At 37.1% G+C, this 18,855-nt stretch overlaps 1 protein-coding gene across 1 annotated transcript; it reads right to left on the reverse strand.

The window, feature by feature from the left end:
* Nucleotides 1–1,293: 1,293 nt before the first annotated feature.
* GARIN2 (golgi associated RAB2 interactor family member 2) lies at nucleotides 1,294–18,202 on the reverse strand. The gene is made up of 5 exons (XM_055303714.1): nucleotides 18,044–18,202; nucleotides 15,351–15,550; nucleotides 14,114–14,645; nucleotides 10,953–11,200; nucleotides 1,294–1,333 (listed from the first exon to the last, which is right to left on the reverse strand). The coding sequence occupies exons 1-5, from the start codon at nucleotides 18,200–18,202 to the stop codon at nucleotides 1,294–1,296; spliced, it is 1,179 nt and encodes a 392-aa protein (XP_055159689.1).
* Between the last annotated feature and the right edge of the window lie 653 nt (nucleotides 18,203–18,855).

An 18,855-nucleotide genomic window follows, 5' to 3' on the forward strand; every position in this document is an offset into this window, starting at 1 on the left:
TAACTAGTGCTTCAGAATGTATATTATATGCTATTGTACTACTTATATGTTGATGTACTAATTATCTATTAATGTTAAGGCTGCTGCATGATTTATGCTTTCTTTTAGAAAGTAAGAGGAAAATATTTGCCTGTTGGACATCTCCTGAATTTCTATCAATCTACTGTGATTTCTTTTTGAAATCGAATTTGGAGTAGAAATTGATGGGTGAAAATTCTATATACTGCAAAGGAGATTTTGCATTTTTCTTGTAAACTACAATGGCATTTCCCTTCAGCATTCTCTGGTTTAGTACTGAAGACTGGAATATAGGTAAAACCACCTCTCAGTGAAGTGCATCTGGTACTTTTAGACACTAAAGCCTGGTGGGAAGGCCTACAGACTAAAGCCCTATTTATATACAGCTATCCTCTAATTGTTTGCTTTTTTTGGTAGGACTCTTGCAAATGTAACTAAGAATGCCTTGGTCTTGGGTTTTAAAGTAGAAGTATTATTTTTTCTTTCCATTTAAGTCAATTGCAATGTACTTCCCCGTTCTTTCCATTATGTTCTTTTATATGCATGACTGGAGCTGAGAGCCATTCACACCCCAACTTAGACAGTAGCTAGAGGTGGTTCACTAGCAAGCAAGGCGATACATGTCCACTGGTGTCTATATGACAACTTCTGTCTCAAAAACTTTTTAAAAAGTTAAAAGATCCTGGGGTTTCCCGGGGGGGCTCAGTTGGTTAAGCATCTGTCTTCTGCTCAGGTCTTGATCTCAGGGTCCTGAGCGGGGAGCCTGCTTCTTCCTCTGCCCCTCCCCCACCTCCCTCTATCTCTCTCGTAAATAAATAAAATATTAAAAAAGAAAAAGAAGTTATAAGATCCGGAGTCATGGGAATATGTAAAGAAGCAAAGGCTGAAGATGCAAATAAGAGGAAAGGAGGGGCTACATGATTTTAGAGTTGCCAGGAAATTTAGTTGTAGATCACTCCCCTTCCAAATCAGCAAGGAGAAAAGGTCCTATTGTTTGGGTTCTGCTTGCAGAGCTGGCCTTGGAGTGGTTCAAATCCAGAGAGTTGGATTCAGTACTCTACCAGCACAGAGAAAAGTGCAGTGATGCCTACTACTTGAAAGATAATATGAGGATAGGCTTTGAAGAAGAGTTCCTGCACTGTGGGGACTCTCAGAACGGAGCAAAGGGAATGCATCAAAACACCTAGCAAAGGATTCCTTTGCTCTTAACTACTCTGTTCCAGGCCCCAGACGTGACTACTGGATACCAGAGATCACAAAGAAATGTAGTGGGATTCATTCCATACCTGAAGTGACTGAATCAGTTCTCATGCTCCTGGAAAAACAAACAACACAGTTCAAAATTTTGCCAGTGTAACCACAAATATTTAGAAAAGAATGACCAGGTATGAGATAGCTGGCCATTCTCTAAATGCTTTGTAGGTAATAATGAAACATATTTAGCAAGCCTAGGGTATTATATAATAACACATATTAGAGCAAAATTACCTAAATTTCTGTCAGCATGTAAGCTATCCAACCTGTAAGAGCCATAAAAGTGAATCATAACATGTAGTCTCTTTTTATTTTATCCATCACCTGTCACTCAGGCTGTGGGCAGTGCTATCCTACTGCCTCTCCAGTGTATGAAAACTCATTTGGAGCTGAGACTGAGCTAATTGCTGTTGCTCAGGGGTTAATAGAGTCTCTTGTGTTGGAAATATAGGCTCTCATAGAGACATGGGAGAAATTCTGGGTGCTTGAAGGTGCCCATCTCTGCTGGCTTCTGCATCACACTCTTTATGGCCCTGATGGGGCAAGAGTGCTAGGGAATCTTGCAGGCATACAACATGCCCAAGTATTTGCCCAATTAAGTACATTTCTTATAGTTTACTGGATAAAATTGGAGACAAACTGTCAGTTTTTTAGATCATTTCACTTTTAGAAATGCCTTTGGATAAAGAAATTTTTTTATGTCTTTGGATAAAGAAGTTTCCTGCATTACTGATTTTTAAAATTAATAACAATAATTAAAACACCTATTTTATTAACCTCATTAGCATGCTAAAACAAACTTCAGTCACTTAATTTTCATCAGATTTTGGTTTCTTGGCTACATTTTCATAATTTTTGGGGTAAGCATTGCAGTTTGAAAAAGAAAGCACTTGGAAAGAATAATTACCCTCAGACAATAAATTCCCAGATAAATGTACAAAGACATAATTATGATTCATTTTAAGGGGTCTGGCAAAAGGAATCCTGGTTGATGTCTACCTCAGGATCTTTCTGCAAGAGGTTTAAATTAGCAATTTTCTAAGGCGTTTGCAAATAAATGCTCATGTAGCCCTCACTAAATAGATCTGGTGATTTACATGAAAGTTGAGCTTAAAGATAAAAGGTTTGAAAGACTGAGAAATATTAAGTAAATCTACTTTAAAAAAAATAGGTGCAAATTAAAATGAAGCCTGACGTTATTCTCTTTAAAACAAAGGGAAGAGTCGGAGTAGCACTATTGTTAGGGCATGAGAAGGAATATAAATGCTTCATAAAGTAAATCCTTCACTTTTAAAGGACCTAAAGTGACATTATTGATGTCTCCATAGTCTTTCACTCATCTAGACTGAAATTGCTCGATTTACATTAATAAATCTGAGGGCAAAATATTCAACAAGGTCATCCTTTAATTTTTTTCATTGTCCCAAAGTACACAGTTATAAAATGCCACTGAAATCCGTGGTCTTGGACAAGAAAAACAATTAGAACTTACTTATTACTTTCACAGGGTACTGACTTAATCCAGCAAACGTCCCAGGAATAAACTGAATTCCATTCTGTTCTTAGATATTAACACCTTTCATTCATAATGAACATTCTCAAATTAGGCTCTAGCTAGTAATTATGTTCCAAGTGGAAATATGCAATAAAGAAGAATCCATCCTTGATTAAGGTGGGCTTACGAGGATTGCTTGGAGCCAAAATTTGTTTTTTTCTTTTTCTTTTTCTTTCTCCCCAGTAGAGCCAGTGGATGAATGATACAGGACACTGACAGACAGAAGGGTAGGGCCTTGAAGGTTTTGGGATTTGCTAACCTTCAAGATCCTTTTTATCTTTAAAATTCTGTGATATTTACCATATCCCATCTATAGGTATTGATTTTCTCATTGTTTCTAATAATGATCATAATAGTTAGACTTTTTTTTTCATAATAGTTAGACTTAACAAAACTTTGTACCTATAGAGCAATTTACATCCCAAAAAAATAAGTTAGCCTTACAATTTTTAATATTTGAAAAGCTATTACAAGCTAATCTAATACTCAGAGGATATTTAGGGTACTGAAATGGTGGGTGCACATTACTATGCATAAGTCAAAACCCAAAGAACTGTGCAACATAGTGAACCTTAAACTAGCAACTATAGTTAATGATAATGTATCAATTTTGTTTATTAATCACAACAAATGTACCACACTAATAATGCAAGGTGTTAATAATAGGGAAAACTGGAGGTGGGGAGAGAGTGAGGAGGTGGCAGAGGGGTGGCTATATAGAGCTCTATGTATTATCTACTCAATTTTCTGCAAATCTAAAACTGTACTTTTTAAAAAAGTAAAGTCTATTACTTCATTTATATTTATTTTTTTTAAGGCACTTCTAAAAGAGGGCACCTGGGTGGCTCAGTCGGTTAAGTGTCTGCCTTTGGCTCAGGGTCCTGGGATCAAGCCCCACATTGGGCTCCCTGCTCAGTGGAGAGTCTGCTTCTCCCTCTCCCTCTGCTGCTCCTCCCTGCTCATGTTCTCTCTTTCTTGCTCATTCTATCTCAAATAGATGGATGAAATCTTAAAAATAAATAAAAGCTGTAAAGGCTAATCTCATGCTTCAAAACATCTATTATATACAAAAGGACAAGGAAAGAAGAAGGTGAAATGACATTAACAGTTCACTTCATGAGATTTTTAATTGTGGTATTTCTGAAGCCTTAGATAAGGGCAGGTCATAAGATTGGAAACATGAATGAAACAAAACAGAAGGAAGACATCAGAGTGATCAGATCTAATTAGTTATTTAGAATAAATTGCTCAATTGAATGGATTCATTTTTTTATCTTGTTTTTTTAGGAAACCTTAGGCTTTTTTGTGAAAGCCAACTCATGCGCAGTAGTGAAATACATTTATTTCCTACTGTGTGGCACCTGTTTCTATCCCTCTCCTTATATTCCTTTCTCTGGTCTCTCATTACTTGGACTGATGGTTGATAGTTCTATCTCCCTTCCTTACTCTGTCACCTGTTTTTTTTTCTTTGTACTTCTTTCTCCTCTAACACATCAGACGTACTAATAACCCTCTGGGTCATTGTTTAGTTCCACAAAAGAATTCAATGGTTGTCACCATCAAGAAATAATAGATCAGTGTTCTGGGGGAAATTATTTCAGCTACTTCTCCACTGTCTATCAGAAGCAGGAAAATTTCTTGAACACTGAACCAATTTTTTAATATTTTTTTCTTTTCTGAATCCAAATTTCCGGGTTCCTGGTCATATAGGAAAAATTCCTGAAGGAGGCTCCCTTGAGTTTGAGCCGCCTATAAAGAGGAATACTTATTTTGGCTCTGGGACCTCAGGAGAAGCCTTCATGAGAGAGCAATGCTTAATAAACTCTCCTTTGTGTCTAGGACTGACTTATCAAAAGGCAATGGTTCTCAGACTTGAATATACATTAGAACCACTTGGAGGGGGGCAGCCTGCGTGGCCCGGCGGTTTAGTGCCGCCTTCAGCCAGAGGTGTGATCCTGGAGACTGGGGTATAGTCCTGCGTCGGGCTCCCTGCATGGAACCTGCTTCTCCCTCTGCCTCTGTGTGTGTGTGTGTGTGTGTGTGTGTGTGTGTGTGTCTCATGAATAAATAAAATCTTAAAAAAAAACCACTTGGAGGTCTGTTATAAGCAGAATGCTGGAGTTCAGGATTCAGTAGGATGGGATGGGGCCCAAGAATTTACATTTCTAACAAGTTCCCAGGTGATGCTGCTAACCAACCACACACTGACAAAATCACTGGCATAGAAACCCTACATATTAAACAATGCTTTGGGCAGACAACCAAAAGTATTTAAATCATTATCCAGATCTACCAACACCTGGAGCGTGTTGGTACTTGGATCTAGAGGCTCTAGAATTTCCAGAAATGTGGCAGTCCAGAAGCTAAAGCTAAGGCAAACATTGCTCTGATTTCAAGGTCTAGTTCTCCTAACGATCACCCATATTCCTTTGCTTTCTTTGATCCTCCCCTTAGCCAGGAAAAAAAGTTAAAAAGAAAGCCAGCTTTGGGCAATTATTTCTCAACTGCTTAAGATATTTTTGAGTAAGGGTTTGAGGGAGGGGTTCTATGAGATAGAATAGCCAACTTTCCTTTATCTACACAATTGGTATTGAATGACTAGTGACAATAATAATAATTTTCTGGGCATCTAATATGTCTATTTCTCAGAACCCTACAACATACTCAGTTTGTTTACTGTTTCCATTTCATTCTACTCCTTTAAGGGATCCCCAGAACATAGTTATTATTTGACTTTATCAAGCATTCCGTCATTTATTTTAGCAGTAGATTAAAATTACATACGAAACATAGATGGGCCTTGACCCCCAGCAGGAAAATGTTTGAAGTCTATCCAGGACAAATGGCCTGCTGCAATGTTTTTGAGAAGTTTCCAGGAAGAAAGATTCTACAACCTCCAGAAATTAGTTCTATTGTTTATTAATATCTAATCAATGATATTTCTTAATTTTTTTATTGATTGGTTGATTGCTATCTTGTTTTACTATATAATAAAATTTTCTTTGTATTTAGTTACAATACTTTTCACTTTAAATTCACTTTTTAAATTTAGCCCTTAGATCTGTACTTCCTTGTACACTGAAGATGGTAATTGTTACCTATTATAGTTTTCCTCTTCAGTTGGAATGACTTCAATTTCTTTACTGCATTAAATATATTTCCGAGTTCTTTGGGTTCAGTTTTTGGGTACTACAGTAGAAAGATTACTTCAGAGGTATAGAATCATTTTTCTATAGTATTCATTTTTAAAAAAATATTTTATTTATTTATTCATGAGAGACAGAGAGAGAGAGAGAGGGGCAGAGACACAGGCAGAGTGAGAAGCAGGCTCCATGCAGGGAGCCTGATGTGGGACTCAATCCCAGGTCTCCAGGATCAGGCCCTGGGCTGAAGGCAGCGCTAAACCACTGAGCCACCTGGGCTGCCCTTTCTACAATATTCAATGTAAGTCAAAACTATGTTAGGTTTGTGTTCAATCTAATTGAGAAACTAAACCCCCCTCAATCTCTCCTTTTCTTTCTTCCCTCCTCCTTCTCTACTTTAATCCTTTTTTTTTTTTTTTTTAGTAATACCAAGTGCCTGACATTGTGAGCTTTCCAATATCAGCTTATTTAATCCCTCCAACAACTCTACATGATCAGTGTTATTTCCATTTTACAAATGGGGAAACCGAGGCCTGAAAAATTAATTTAACTTGCCCAAGAATGGAGGAAGCAGGATTTGAACCCAGGTTGTCAGACTGCAAAGCTCATTCTCTAGCTGCTATATCTTCCAATTAATGCATGCAACTGATGCCTTCTAGCATCAGTTTTGATTTTAAATTATGCATGTAATCATAATGATTATGAACAATAAAAGTTTAATGGAAACATCTATCAATAGCTACAACAAATATTATTTCCTTTAATCACCAGATATGCCCAAACACTGGTTTCTTATCATCTTTTTGTAGAAATAAAATACCACTGTATATACATTTTTCAGAATTTTACTTTTCTAGCTTGCAGTTCCTTATTAGTCTTATGGGTCTTTTTATTGAAATTCTCTATTCTTTTTCTAATGGGGATCTGCTGTTGCACTAAACATACTATTTCCTGGTTAGCTATTCTACTAGTGGTCGTTTGGATTGCTTTCAGGTTTTAACTACAAAACATGTGTTTTAAGTTATTTCCCCTTTTGAATTACTTCTTTGACACATGTTTCTGTAAATTAAGTGGTATAATCATTTGTGGTGTGGATTGCCAAATCACTCTGTAGAAAGTTCCCACCATTTATAGTGAGCTCATCAGTGTTACAGTTAACATCTAATTGAAAGCCAACTGGTAATTGCTTAACCTGTATTTCTTTAATTATTAGTGAGAGTGATTCCTCGTTAAGTGTTTGTCTTCTGGAGTAAATTTTCTATTCATAACTTTAAACCATTTGCTAATTGGATCCTTTACAAATTCCCATCAGCTATCTAAATATATGGCAGGTAAAACCACTATAGATTATCTAGTTATTACTCTTTTCCCATTGTGCTGTTACGTATTTATTTACTTAAAATGATTTGGGGGACAGATATTTATAATTGTTATGCAATCAGTGGGCCTGGAACTGTTTCCCAAGAGCTCCACCCTTCCTTTAGATGTCTGCCCTTCCCCAGAGAATCAATCCCTGACCATCGTAAGATATCCTTCCTCCTCCGCAAATCACTGTCTATTCTTTTACTCTATTTTTGCTTTTATCTTCTTACATTCCAGCTGGCATAATGTATTTTATTTGTGTATTATCTATGTCCTCCACTTGAATGAAACACCCTATAACATACAGGGAAACAGCTGTTATCTCTGGTGCCTAGCACATAGTTAGTGCTCAGTAAATATTATTGAATGAATGAATCAACTTTGCCATTGAAAATTTCTTCTGTTGCTTCAAAGGAGAAATGATCTTTCTTATGCAACTGAGGCAATTCAACTATTCCATTTTATTCCAGTTTATTTGTTTTTGACTTTTCCCATCTGAAATTTTTTTTTATAGTACAGCATATATGATCAACATATTCTAGAATTTTGCATTTCTTCATGTTTCTTTTGAACCTCTCAGTTTGAATCTGTTTTACTATCTTAATTTCTTTTTTTTTTTTAAGATTTTATTTATTTATTCATGAGAGACATGGGAGAGGGAGAGGGAGAGGCAGAGACACAGACAGAGGGAGACACAGGCTCCAGGATCACGCCCTGGCCCGAAGGCAGGGGCTAAACCGCTAAACCACCCAGGGATCCCCACTATCTTAATTTCTATATCCTAAATTTTTCATTGGTGTTTCTGATGGTTATTTAATTATAATATGACTTGAGATTTTATACAAGTGAGTCCCTCTAGATATTTTCCAGTCACAATGATTTCCTTGAGATTCTTATCCCTATTTTTTTCCACATACTTTCTATAATTGTTTAATTTCTATGAGATATACCGTTGAGATAATTGGTACTATATTAAATTTATAAGTTAATTTAGGCCTTGTCATTTCTGTTGTCTTAAATATACCTGTCCAGATAGAGAGCTTAGCTTTCCTTAATCAGATTGTCTTATTTTTCTGTCATTAGGGTTTTGTAATTCCATATATACAGATCTCTTATCACACTCATTAAATATTTGATTTTTATTGCTGCTTTTGAATACATTCTTTTTTCAGAGCATTTTGGTTTGTTAATAAAAATCATGAAACAAATGATATTTTGTGAGTTTATTTTATAACCTGTGACTTCCGAAAATTGTTTACAAACTAATATGCTTGATGATTCTCAAATTCTTTTTTTTGATTCTCAAATTTTCTAAATATTAATTTCAATTTGCAAAGTGATTTTTAAAAATCCCATATTTATCCATTGTATTTCTTTGTTATAATTACTAGACTCCCTTAAATTATATCATGTAGGAATGTTAATAGGAATATCCTTAATTTGTTCTAAGTTTTAAGTAGCACACCTCTATAATTTCTTCATTAAAAATAATGTTGGCTTTGGTTTGGAGTAAATATTTTTTACTGTGCTAAAGGAAAACTCTTCTACATTTTGTGGATCTTTATCAAGAATATCAGTCTCTCAAATGTATTTAAGGTATCTATGATTTTTCTGCTCTTTTAAATATGACTTCTATTGAAAGTTTCCTTAATTTTATATTAAACTTGCTACATTTTGCCTGCCAAGATTCTATGAATTTAACATTTATTGTCTTAAGTGGGATTAATCTAGAATTTCCTCTCTTGTGTTATCTTTCAGGTTTTATATTTCAGACAAATTATTTGCTTCAAAAAATTAGGAGAACATAACATAATTTTTCTATATTTAAAAGAAAACTTTACATTAAATAGAGATAATTCTTGGAGTACTAAACCACACTGTCCAGTAAAAGTTACAGCTATGTTTTTTCTCTTATGGGAACTATTGGGTAGGTTTTTTCTATGTTCTCAAGTGCCAGTTTTGCCTCTTTGTATTTTTGTTAAAGTCATTTATTTAACTTAGGATTACAAAGTTTATTAAAGAAAAGATGTATACAATCTTTCTCAATAACATATTACTTTTGTTTTTATTTTTTATTTTTTTAAAGATTTTATTTATTTATTCACGAGAGACACACAGAGAGTAGAGGCAAAAACACAGGCAGAGGGAGAAGCAGGCTCCATGCAGGGAGCCCGACGGGGGACTCGATCCTACGTCTCCAGGATCACATCCTGGGCTGAAGGTGGCGCTAAACCGCTGTGCCACCAGGGCTGCCCTACTTTTGTTTTTATTAGTTGATGATGACCTTTTAAATTTCTAATTTTATCATTTAAAAAAATAACTTGTTGGGCCACCTGGGTGGCTCAGTGGTTGAGTGTCTGCCTTTGGCTCAGGTCGTGATTCCCAGGTCCTGGGATCGAGTCCCACATCAAGGTCTCCCCACAGGCAGCCTGTTTCTTCCTCTGCCTATGTCTCTGCCTCTCTCTGTGTGTTTCTCATGAATAAATTACCAAAAAAAAGAGAAGTTGTCCAGTAGTTTGCCTGTTTTGTCATTCTTTTTGAATAATCAACCAAACTCTGTAGCACTTCAAGTTACTTATAATCATTCTCATTTATTTCTTTTTTTTGGTTTGTTTTTGTTTTCCCTTGTTCCTTTTTTATATTTAAAAAGAATTTAGACATAATTCATTACATTCTCTATTTCATGTAAGCATTTAACTTCTCATGTAAGCATTTAAACTTCTATATGTTTCTCTGGTTTCTTTTTTAGGTGTTATTTTGAAATGATTGGATTAATTTTTATCTTTGTAGTACCAACAGTGCTCTCTCATATTCAGCTTGCACTTGACTATTAAAATTATGAAAATAGAGGCACCTGGTGGCTCAGTCAGTTGGGTGACTGACTCTTGATTTTGGTTCAAGTCATGATCTCAGGGTGGTGAGATTGTGCCCTGAGTCAGGCTGTGCACTCAGCAGGGAGCCTGCTCCAGGATTATCTCTCTTTAAAATAATAAACAAGTATATTGTTTTAATTGTTTAATATTGTTTAATTCAAACAGAATTATGAAAATATTTTTTTCCAGGATTATCTCTCTTTAAAATAATAAACAAGTATATTGTTTATTGCTCCAGGATTATCTCTCTTTAAAATAATAAACAAGTATATTGTTTTAATTGTTTAATATTGTTTAATTCAAACAGAATTATGAAAATATTTTTTTCAGATTAAGTTATTAGTCGGAAATGTAGAAAATCATATGAAATATGTAGAGAAGAAAGTGGAGAGAAGTATAAAGATAAAAGCAAGAGTGGCCATAGTCACTCTGAGAGATCAGTGCCTTAACTCCAAAACGTAGATACTCTGATTCTATCCTATCTCTATTCCTCAGCACACACAATTGACACCAGATAGCCTAGAATGTGAACTGAAAGGGATGAGAAATTGACAGGAAAATAAAAATTAGACAAAGTTAAACCAAATGCCTATAATCAGGAGTTGACTATGGCATCATTCAATTACATTGTTTCTATAACTGAGAATCTTTAGTAACAAATGCTAGAGCTGCAGGGACTTTAACGCCTATACTTATTTTACATTACTTCATGTCTTAGCATCCCCGGCTTTTCCCTGCCTCACATACCTGGATTCTTCAACCTTGAGAGCTGTGTTTTTAAAATCAGTTATCTTTATTTCAGAGGTTCTAGCACTCAACCCTTTGGATGCACTTGTCTCACTTTCTTCTTCTGTCAAGGTAGTACGAAAACATTGTTCACCTTGGAAAGTCAGTGTTACATTTGAGATGGTGACATGTTTTGAGGATTCTTTGAACTCATTCTTACTTTTCGTATCTCGTAGACACCCAGGCTTCAGAATATTTTCCATTTTTTCCTTTGAAAATAATAAACAGCAGCAAATTAGGTAACAGAAGAGCACCACCCAGATATAGATGATTTATGCAGCAAAATATTTATTTTTTTTCAAAATATTTAATATAGTAATCGTTTCATTTATATCTACTGAGTGCCACACTGAGTGTGCACAGGCACACTACTGAGGGAATGAGGTTTGGAGGTTTGGTGTGTGGCCACTGAGGCCACCAGGCAGACGTTGGAGGCTGATAGTCTGGGACCTGACACAGCACATCCAGAAGCTCACCACTGTCAGCTTACACAAGAAAATTAGTACTTAATTATAGCATTTCCTTTTTCTGAATTCTTGGGGAAAGAAAGGTAGTCTAGAAATACCTTGGTACTTACTCTCCGATCTGATGTTGCTCTTAATTTAAGAGTATCTAATAGGTAAGGGGTACCTGGGTGGCTCAGTCAGTTAAGTATCTGATTCTTGCTTTCAGCTCAGGTCATGATTTCAGGGTCATAGGCTCAAGCCCCGAGTCAGGCTCTGCACTGGGTGGGGAGTCTGCTTGAAATTCCCTCCCTCCCTCTCCTTTGCCCTCTGCCCTTCCTGCTGCTTGCTTATGTATACACACACACACTCTCTCTCAAATAAATAATAAATCTTAAAAGAGTGTCTAATAGGTGACACAAGTTGGGATTTTCACAATAAGACAAAAGAGTTCATTTTTTCATCAAAAGAGTTAGAACCTATACCTAAAACTAATACCACAAAATCTTTCCTGTTCTCCTAACTTCCTGGGTTCTGTTAACGAACCACCTCTCTTAGACACTCACTGGCTTCCTCAGAATCTGTCTCAGGCCTCTGAGCAATTGATCAGCTGGTCCTAAAGACTTTGTTTCTCTAATATCCCCTCTCACCTGTACATTCCTCCTCCCATTGCCATCTCCTAGTCCACCACCTAGTCCACCACCTCCTCCCATTGCCACCACCTAGTCTACCACCTCCATCATCTTTTCACTTGAAAATAATACAGTATTCTTCTTCCTTAAAGAAAAAACTTTTTTCTGTCAGTGGAAGTAACACATATTTAATATGGAATATTTAGAAGATCCTATATAAAGATATAACGTGAAGGGAGAAAATTATTGCTTGCTTGGGGCCACTAGCCAGAAATAACTACTTCTATGGCACATTTCATTCAGTCTTTTTGTCTATTTGTTTATTTGATATGTGTCTGCTTTGTGATAACATTTTAGTTCTATATCCTACATTGTTCACTTAACAATTTATTAATAGCATTTTTCTCATGTTATTAAGAATTGTGTAAGACTGCTTGAATTTGAAATTATGTTTATTGTAGAAAATAGAAAATTTAGAAAAGTGTAAAGAGGAAAACATTAATTTCCTGTAATCTCACAATCTAGAAATAAATGGCTGTTCAAATATGACTTTTCACCCTCCTATTGCTTATGAGCATAAAAATGTATTTTTATGTCATAGGGATCATATTCTTCATTTTTCACTCAACTTTTTTCAAACATGAAGGTTTCTCCAAGTAAAGAAAAATTATCCCAATAATTTTAATACCCATATAGTAGTGTTTCATTTTAACAAATGTTACTGACTGCCTATGATCTTGCCAGATACTGTGATTGCTCCTGAAAAACATTAATACAGCACCTGCCCTTCATGATTTATGTCAGTTTAGCAATTCCCCTGAAGTGAATATTTAGGTTCCTTCCAAATTTTCATTATTTCATTTTGACAAACATGATATAGATATGGTATAATTAGCATCATTACCACTAAATCCTCATTCTTACTTCTGATTAATTCCTTAAGGAAGATTCCTAGAAATGGAATCACTGAATCAAAAGTGTATACACATTTTTAGGCTCTTGATTCATAATGATTTCAAGTAAGTTTGGGCCAATTCTTATGCCTGCCATGAATCTATATGAATTCCAAGTTGACCACACCTTGACTATTTTTATTATTCTAATTAACAGTGTTATAGGTTATTTTTTTCTTAGTTTGCATTCCTTTGATTACCAGTGAGGTCAAACTTTCTCCAGTGTATTTATTGGCAGTTTTCTTCTTCTGTAAAATGTCTAACCTTGCCCTTTATGATTTTTCTATTTTGGGACCAATGGAGGTTTTCTAGCAGTAGGTCCTCAAACTTAGCTCTTTATCTACAATCCCTGTTACCATCAGATTCATCTTTCTAAAAACACAGTTCTTTCATTCCCTTACACAGAGGGCTTTTATGGTTACAGTTTGCCCAAAGAGCAGAGTCCACACTTCTTAATTTGGCATTCAAGGTTTGCAAACAACTTTCCAATCCTATATCTTCCACATATATTATGCTCCAGCCGAACTGAACTAACCATTCTTGAATATGGCTGTGTTTTTCCACTTTCTAGCCTTTTCTAAAGCTGCTCACTTCTTTTGGCACTTTATTTTTCTATTTCCACCCTCAGTTTTATCCATTGAAATTTCACCCCATCCTATAATATAGTGCATACTTTTATATACATTTAAACACTTAAAATAGTCCTTAAGTGACATTAATAGCCTTGTTTTAGAGATGAGGAGACTCATGTAGCTCAATTAACTTCAGTGACTTGGCCAAACAGCTATGTGGAAGGGCAAGAGTCCAACTCGAGTCCAGCTGTGCTGGTCCCGAAGTTCTTTCCATCCCACCATATCTTTCTGATGCTGGGTTAAATTTGACAGGAAGAATGGTCACTGCTTCTTTCAGGATACATCCTACAACTTCTTTATACCAGGGCTTGGGGCTAATATTCCATTATTTTAATTAGGTTACTCAGAGCTCATTCCATAGCATTTTGATAACCAATATCAACGAGCTAACCAAAAAGCATGACCTTGGTTATCATTCTCATTCTTGATTATTAAGGAATAAAAGTGTGCCTTGTCACTTACCTTTTCTTCTTGCTTGGCCCTTAGTATATCATCATTTTCAAACACCACTGTGACCTCTGCGTTTGGGACATCACAGAGATCTGTGACTTCTGTAACTTCAGTGACAATATTTATATCTGGGGCCTCTGTGACCTCATTTTCTGGAACATCTGTGACGTCGGTGACATCAGTGACATCGGAGAAATCTGAGAAATCAATGCTTTCTACCGCATGTACAGGGTCTGAGCATGTGTACTCATGTGGGGTCTCTACAGCTGTGAACGCTGCAATATCCATGATGTCCATTGAACCTGTGATGTCTGTGCTATTCGTGATTTCTGAGAGACTTGAGATTTCTGAGAGTTTGGAAGCTTTGGCTTTCTCCTCATTCAAGAGAGAGATGAGTTCCACCCATTGACAAAATAGGGTGTCCTGTTTACATGCAGGGGCGCAGAGCTGTAGGTAGTAGGCTCGACCACTCACCAGCTTTACTTTGATGCGCATATTCTCAGCATCATGCACCGAAAGAGTCACAAACTGCAGAGGTAGAAACCTGCAAACACACACGATTGTCATCTGGGGCCTGACTGAAGACCCATCAAAAGGCCTTTCCTTTTACGTTGTATAGCAATTTGGAGAGTGAGATTCAGGACAAGGGGCTTGTCTCCCAGACAGGCCTGGGTTGGGGCAGGTGTGGGGTTGGGCAGTACCTTCTGTGGTTACTATGTTCCTGGGTCTGGTCCTTAGCTTTGAGTATCAAAACTGTGATTTTTAGTACATGTAACCAGCCTCCTGAGGGCCATCTCACTCAAATCATACTCTTCAGACTCTGATGAACTAAAAAAATCAAAGTACCAACTATTTATCATGAGAAGTTGTCCCACTTAGTTCATCCTGCAAAGTTGAGAGAAGTTGAGAGATTGCTCTAGGTCACATTGAAAGTTAGTGGCTTGAGACAAGACCACAGCAAAATCTGATGGAAGCTGAGATGCTGGGGAAGAAAGGGCATGTTCTAGAGAGGCAGTTTATTATGAATTTTCAGTTACTGTTACTTAGGTTTGATTTTTAAAATTTACCTGTTTGACTGCTAGCATGTCATAAGCAAATTTCCCAGACTTTAAGGACACGACTGCCATTTATAGCAGGATACAAGTGAAATGCTCCCTTGGAGCAAATGTCATTGGTGTTTTTATTTTCAGCTTCTTGGGGTAAAGCATATTTTCTGAAAGATTCTTAACTTCTTCCCTTTGTAACTCACCTGGTGAGCACCAGGTTCTCTGGTGAAGGCGATATCAGGAGACTTTGAAACAGGGGTTCTTTATCTTTCCGGGCTTCAGGTGTCAGATGTGCTAGAAGCATCACATTGGGGGTCTTCTGGGTTTTACTGGAAGAGCAGATGCCTACAGTCACCCAGTTGGCTCGGTTATGAAGGTAAATGGATTCACCTCTCCTATTAACCTAAGGCAGAGAACAAGAAGAGGAGTTTTCTGCTGAAGTGCATGGCCCCAACAACCTTGTTTACCTGAGCAGTGTAGGAAATAAAGGAGAAATGAAACATGAATGTACATTTGCTCAATCACTTGTTGAGAATTCCTGAAGTTATCACAGTGAACGGACAGACCCCCTGGGCCATGGGGGTTCTATCAGGGATGGTGAACATTAAAAAGTATGTCACTAATTATTACTGCAACAAGTATTACCAGGCATGAATTTAGGGTTTTGTGCTATGAGGCATTTGATAGGAGACTTAATTTAAGAGGAGATACAGGCAGTGGTGTATAGGTAAATGTGTAACAACTATTTCTGATATGCAGATATTTATTATATATCTTACTGATATAGAAGATGAGTAGCACACAATTTACAAATAATGATATATGCAACTTTATTTTAAATTCAATAGTCAATTGATTCTCACAGAAGTCTTCATTGACCTTTGTCAAACTCTTATATCCATAACCTTAAAAGCATAAATTGTAAAATGTAGTAAAATAATAGGAACAATGAGGTTTGAGTATGTGAGTTTATCGATTTAATTTTTAAGAATAGCTGTGTTCAAAGCTAGACGTGCAAATTTCCTGAACACTTACCAGTCAGCCAGCTCCAGCATACTCCAGACATAGGGTCAGAGAAATCTCCCCCGAGGAAGAGATCTCTAGCTGAGACCTGAATGTGAGACTCCGACAATGTGGGAGTTAAACTGACTGGGTGGACAGGAGAGCTTTTCAGACAGAGGAACAGCATGTGCAAAAATCCCAAAGTCCAAGAATCTTGGCCAGTAAAATCTCTGCCAGTTGGAAGAAAAGAAAACTGGAAAGTGGCTAGACAGGGATGCGAAGGAAGCCAGAGAAGGGCCACATTTGTTTTCTCAGCTAGACATTAACTCAAAAACACAAAAATCACTTAAAAACAAATATACTCGGAAAGAGGTTGTAGCTCACACTATGGACCTACCCAAAGCCATGCCTGATTAACAGAATTCAGCATCCAACCAGTATCTGCCCCTTAGGGATGGTGCTCTGGCTCAGGGGTGAAATACTGATGAACCTGGCGATTTCATTCCCTAGCCAGTGCTTACTTTCAGCAGGGCCATATGGCCTAGGTCTGGCCAATGAGACACAGCGGGGGCCTCTTGGTGGCTCTGGGAAAGGTTTCCAGTCCTCACAAGAAGTTGCTATGATAAGGGCATCTCTTGTGTTTCTGGCAGCTGTTACTGTCCTGTTGGTATGTCCTGTCCTGAGGGGAGCTAACTCGAGGGAGAGCAAAAGAGAGGAACTGGGTCCCTGATGACTCCTTGCAAGTGAGCTGATGTCCTGTGGCTCTTTTACTTTGAGATGCCTATTTGTTTTCGTTTGAACTTGAGTCAGAGACCTGTGGCAACTTGCTGACAAGGGCATACTAACCATGAGAGGTTGTGTATGTTGAAGGGAATAACTTACCCAACTATGATACGGGGCATGCCTGGTCTATAGAGTGCTACCTACCTCCCTTAGTGTTCATTAGAGCATGCACTAAAGGTTATTTGAGAAGGATGTAGGAAGAAGTATAAAAAATAAGATTATTAGTAGGAAAGAAGCACATAGAAGGTAAAGTCATCAAATCATGACTTATCACATGTGTTCTGGGCATTACTAAAACATTAGTTTTCTTTGAGGAGTCACCTCCTGCCTATGGTGTTCTGGAGGTGAGGACGTCTCCCTAGAACCAAGGCATCAGGGCGGAGAACCTATTTATGGAAGACGAAGCATCTATTGTCTTCTCTATCTCCCCTCTGTGGAATCAGCTGAGGAGCTGCTTGAATGGGTGTGTTTTGTGTTAGACTTGGTCGTGGCATTACTGTGGACTTTAGGGGTATGGCCTACAACAGTGAACTCATTTCCCATTCCTTGTCTGAATATTTTAATGTTTAATGTTCAGAAGAAAGCAAGAACTGCTATCAAATGCCTTGAAATGTAGTTTCATTCATAATGTAGGGACATTTTTATGAGAAGAAAACTCTCCTCCCTGACAATTTGACAATTATCTTTTACTTTCAGAACTAAGAGCCAAAATTGATTTTAATACCAAGTTGTGTTATTCTTTAAAATGTCTTCTCAATCCAAGAAAGGAGCTATCTGAATGCTTTCCTGTGGCAGGATGTTCTGAATTCACTGTAATCTCTTCATGTCACTTTGGGAAGATTATGATAGAATGACAAACATGGTGGAGTTAGAAAGATTTAGGAGTTAGAACAAACTCTCCTAAGTGAGAGTTTGCTGGGAAAATTTGGAATGAATTTTCCTTTAACATTATCATTATTTTAGGTTGGTTAAAGTTCCAAAATTTTTCCCTTTAATCGTCTCACTCATTCCTTTATCACTTTTAAAATACTCCTCCTCCTAATCTTTTCAATTTGAGAAAATTAATTACTGAAGTTATTGGAACTTAATTCAGGGCTTGCATCTTATTTACCTGGATAAAATTGCTCTCTAAAATGGGAGGAGATACAAAAGGGGCATACTCTCCTCCATCCAACACGTTTTGAAGATCTCCTGGATCTTGGGAGGGTGGCACAGAGATGGCATCTTGCTCATTGTTCCTTGTGGTGGGTTTCCTTTTGTTCCTCTTCATGGTGCTTACAGACAAACATCACAAAGTCAAAGGAATGGGAGCACAATGAACAGATACAGAGAAAATTCATCATCACTTTGCCTCACTTACTCATTAAGTCAACACATTTTATCAACACCTATGATATGCCAGGCACTGCTTGGAACATTGGTGATACATCCATACAGGATTGGTAGGATCCTTGCCCCCATGCAGTTTATACTCTATAGGAAGGATAATCAACAACAACAACAACAACAACAACAACAACAAAAAGAATACTGGATGATTAGGGCTACAAAGACTCTAGAAAAGATCCATGTAACAAAAAAATGCCTGGGATGTGGAGCTAGCAATGCTAATTAATTAGGACAAATAGGAAAGGCCTCTCTAGGAGACCATGAAACACATGTACCATATCCCGCAAAATTAACAGATCCCCCCCTTTTTTTTTGTAAGTAGGGTTTAAAAACTATACTAAATTGAGAACATCTTTTCCTGGCCATTCACCCTTGCCTAATGCTTAGCTCTTGGCTGAGAGGTAAGTAATGGATTTCTATCTAACCAATAACTATTGTCTATGTCTTCTACTCTTTTGCTCTGACTCTCTCAGAAACTGCTTCAACAAAGAACAGTGGCTCTGCATCATTGGATTTTACCTTTTATCTACCAGA

Source organism: Nyctereutes procyonoides, unplaced genomic scaffold (assembly GCF_905146905.1).
Source record: "Nyctereutes procyonoides isolate TBG_1078 unplaced genomic scaffold, NYPRO_anot_genome, whole genome shotgun sequence".
Classification (NCBI taxonomy): Eukaryota; Metazoa; Chordata; class Mammalia; order Carnivora; family Canidae; genus Nyctereutes; species Nyctereutes procyonoides.

Bases quoted from the DNA above. Each gene is read 5' to 3' on its own strand.
- GARIN2 (XM_055303714.1), bottom strand. From the start codon at position 18,202: ATGAAGAGGAACAAAAGGAAACCCACCACAAGGAACAATGAGCAAGAT. The intron at 14,646-15,350 runs GTGAGTTACAAA...GTGTGTTTGCAG, and splicing joins GAGAACCTGGTGCTCACCAG to GTTTCTACCTCTGCAGTTTG. The intron at 11,201-14,113 runs GTAAGTGACAAG...TTATTTTCAAAG, and splicing joins GGGCCAAGCAAGAAGAAAAG to GAAAAAATGGAAAATATTCT.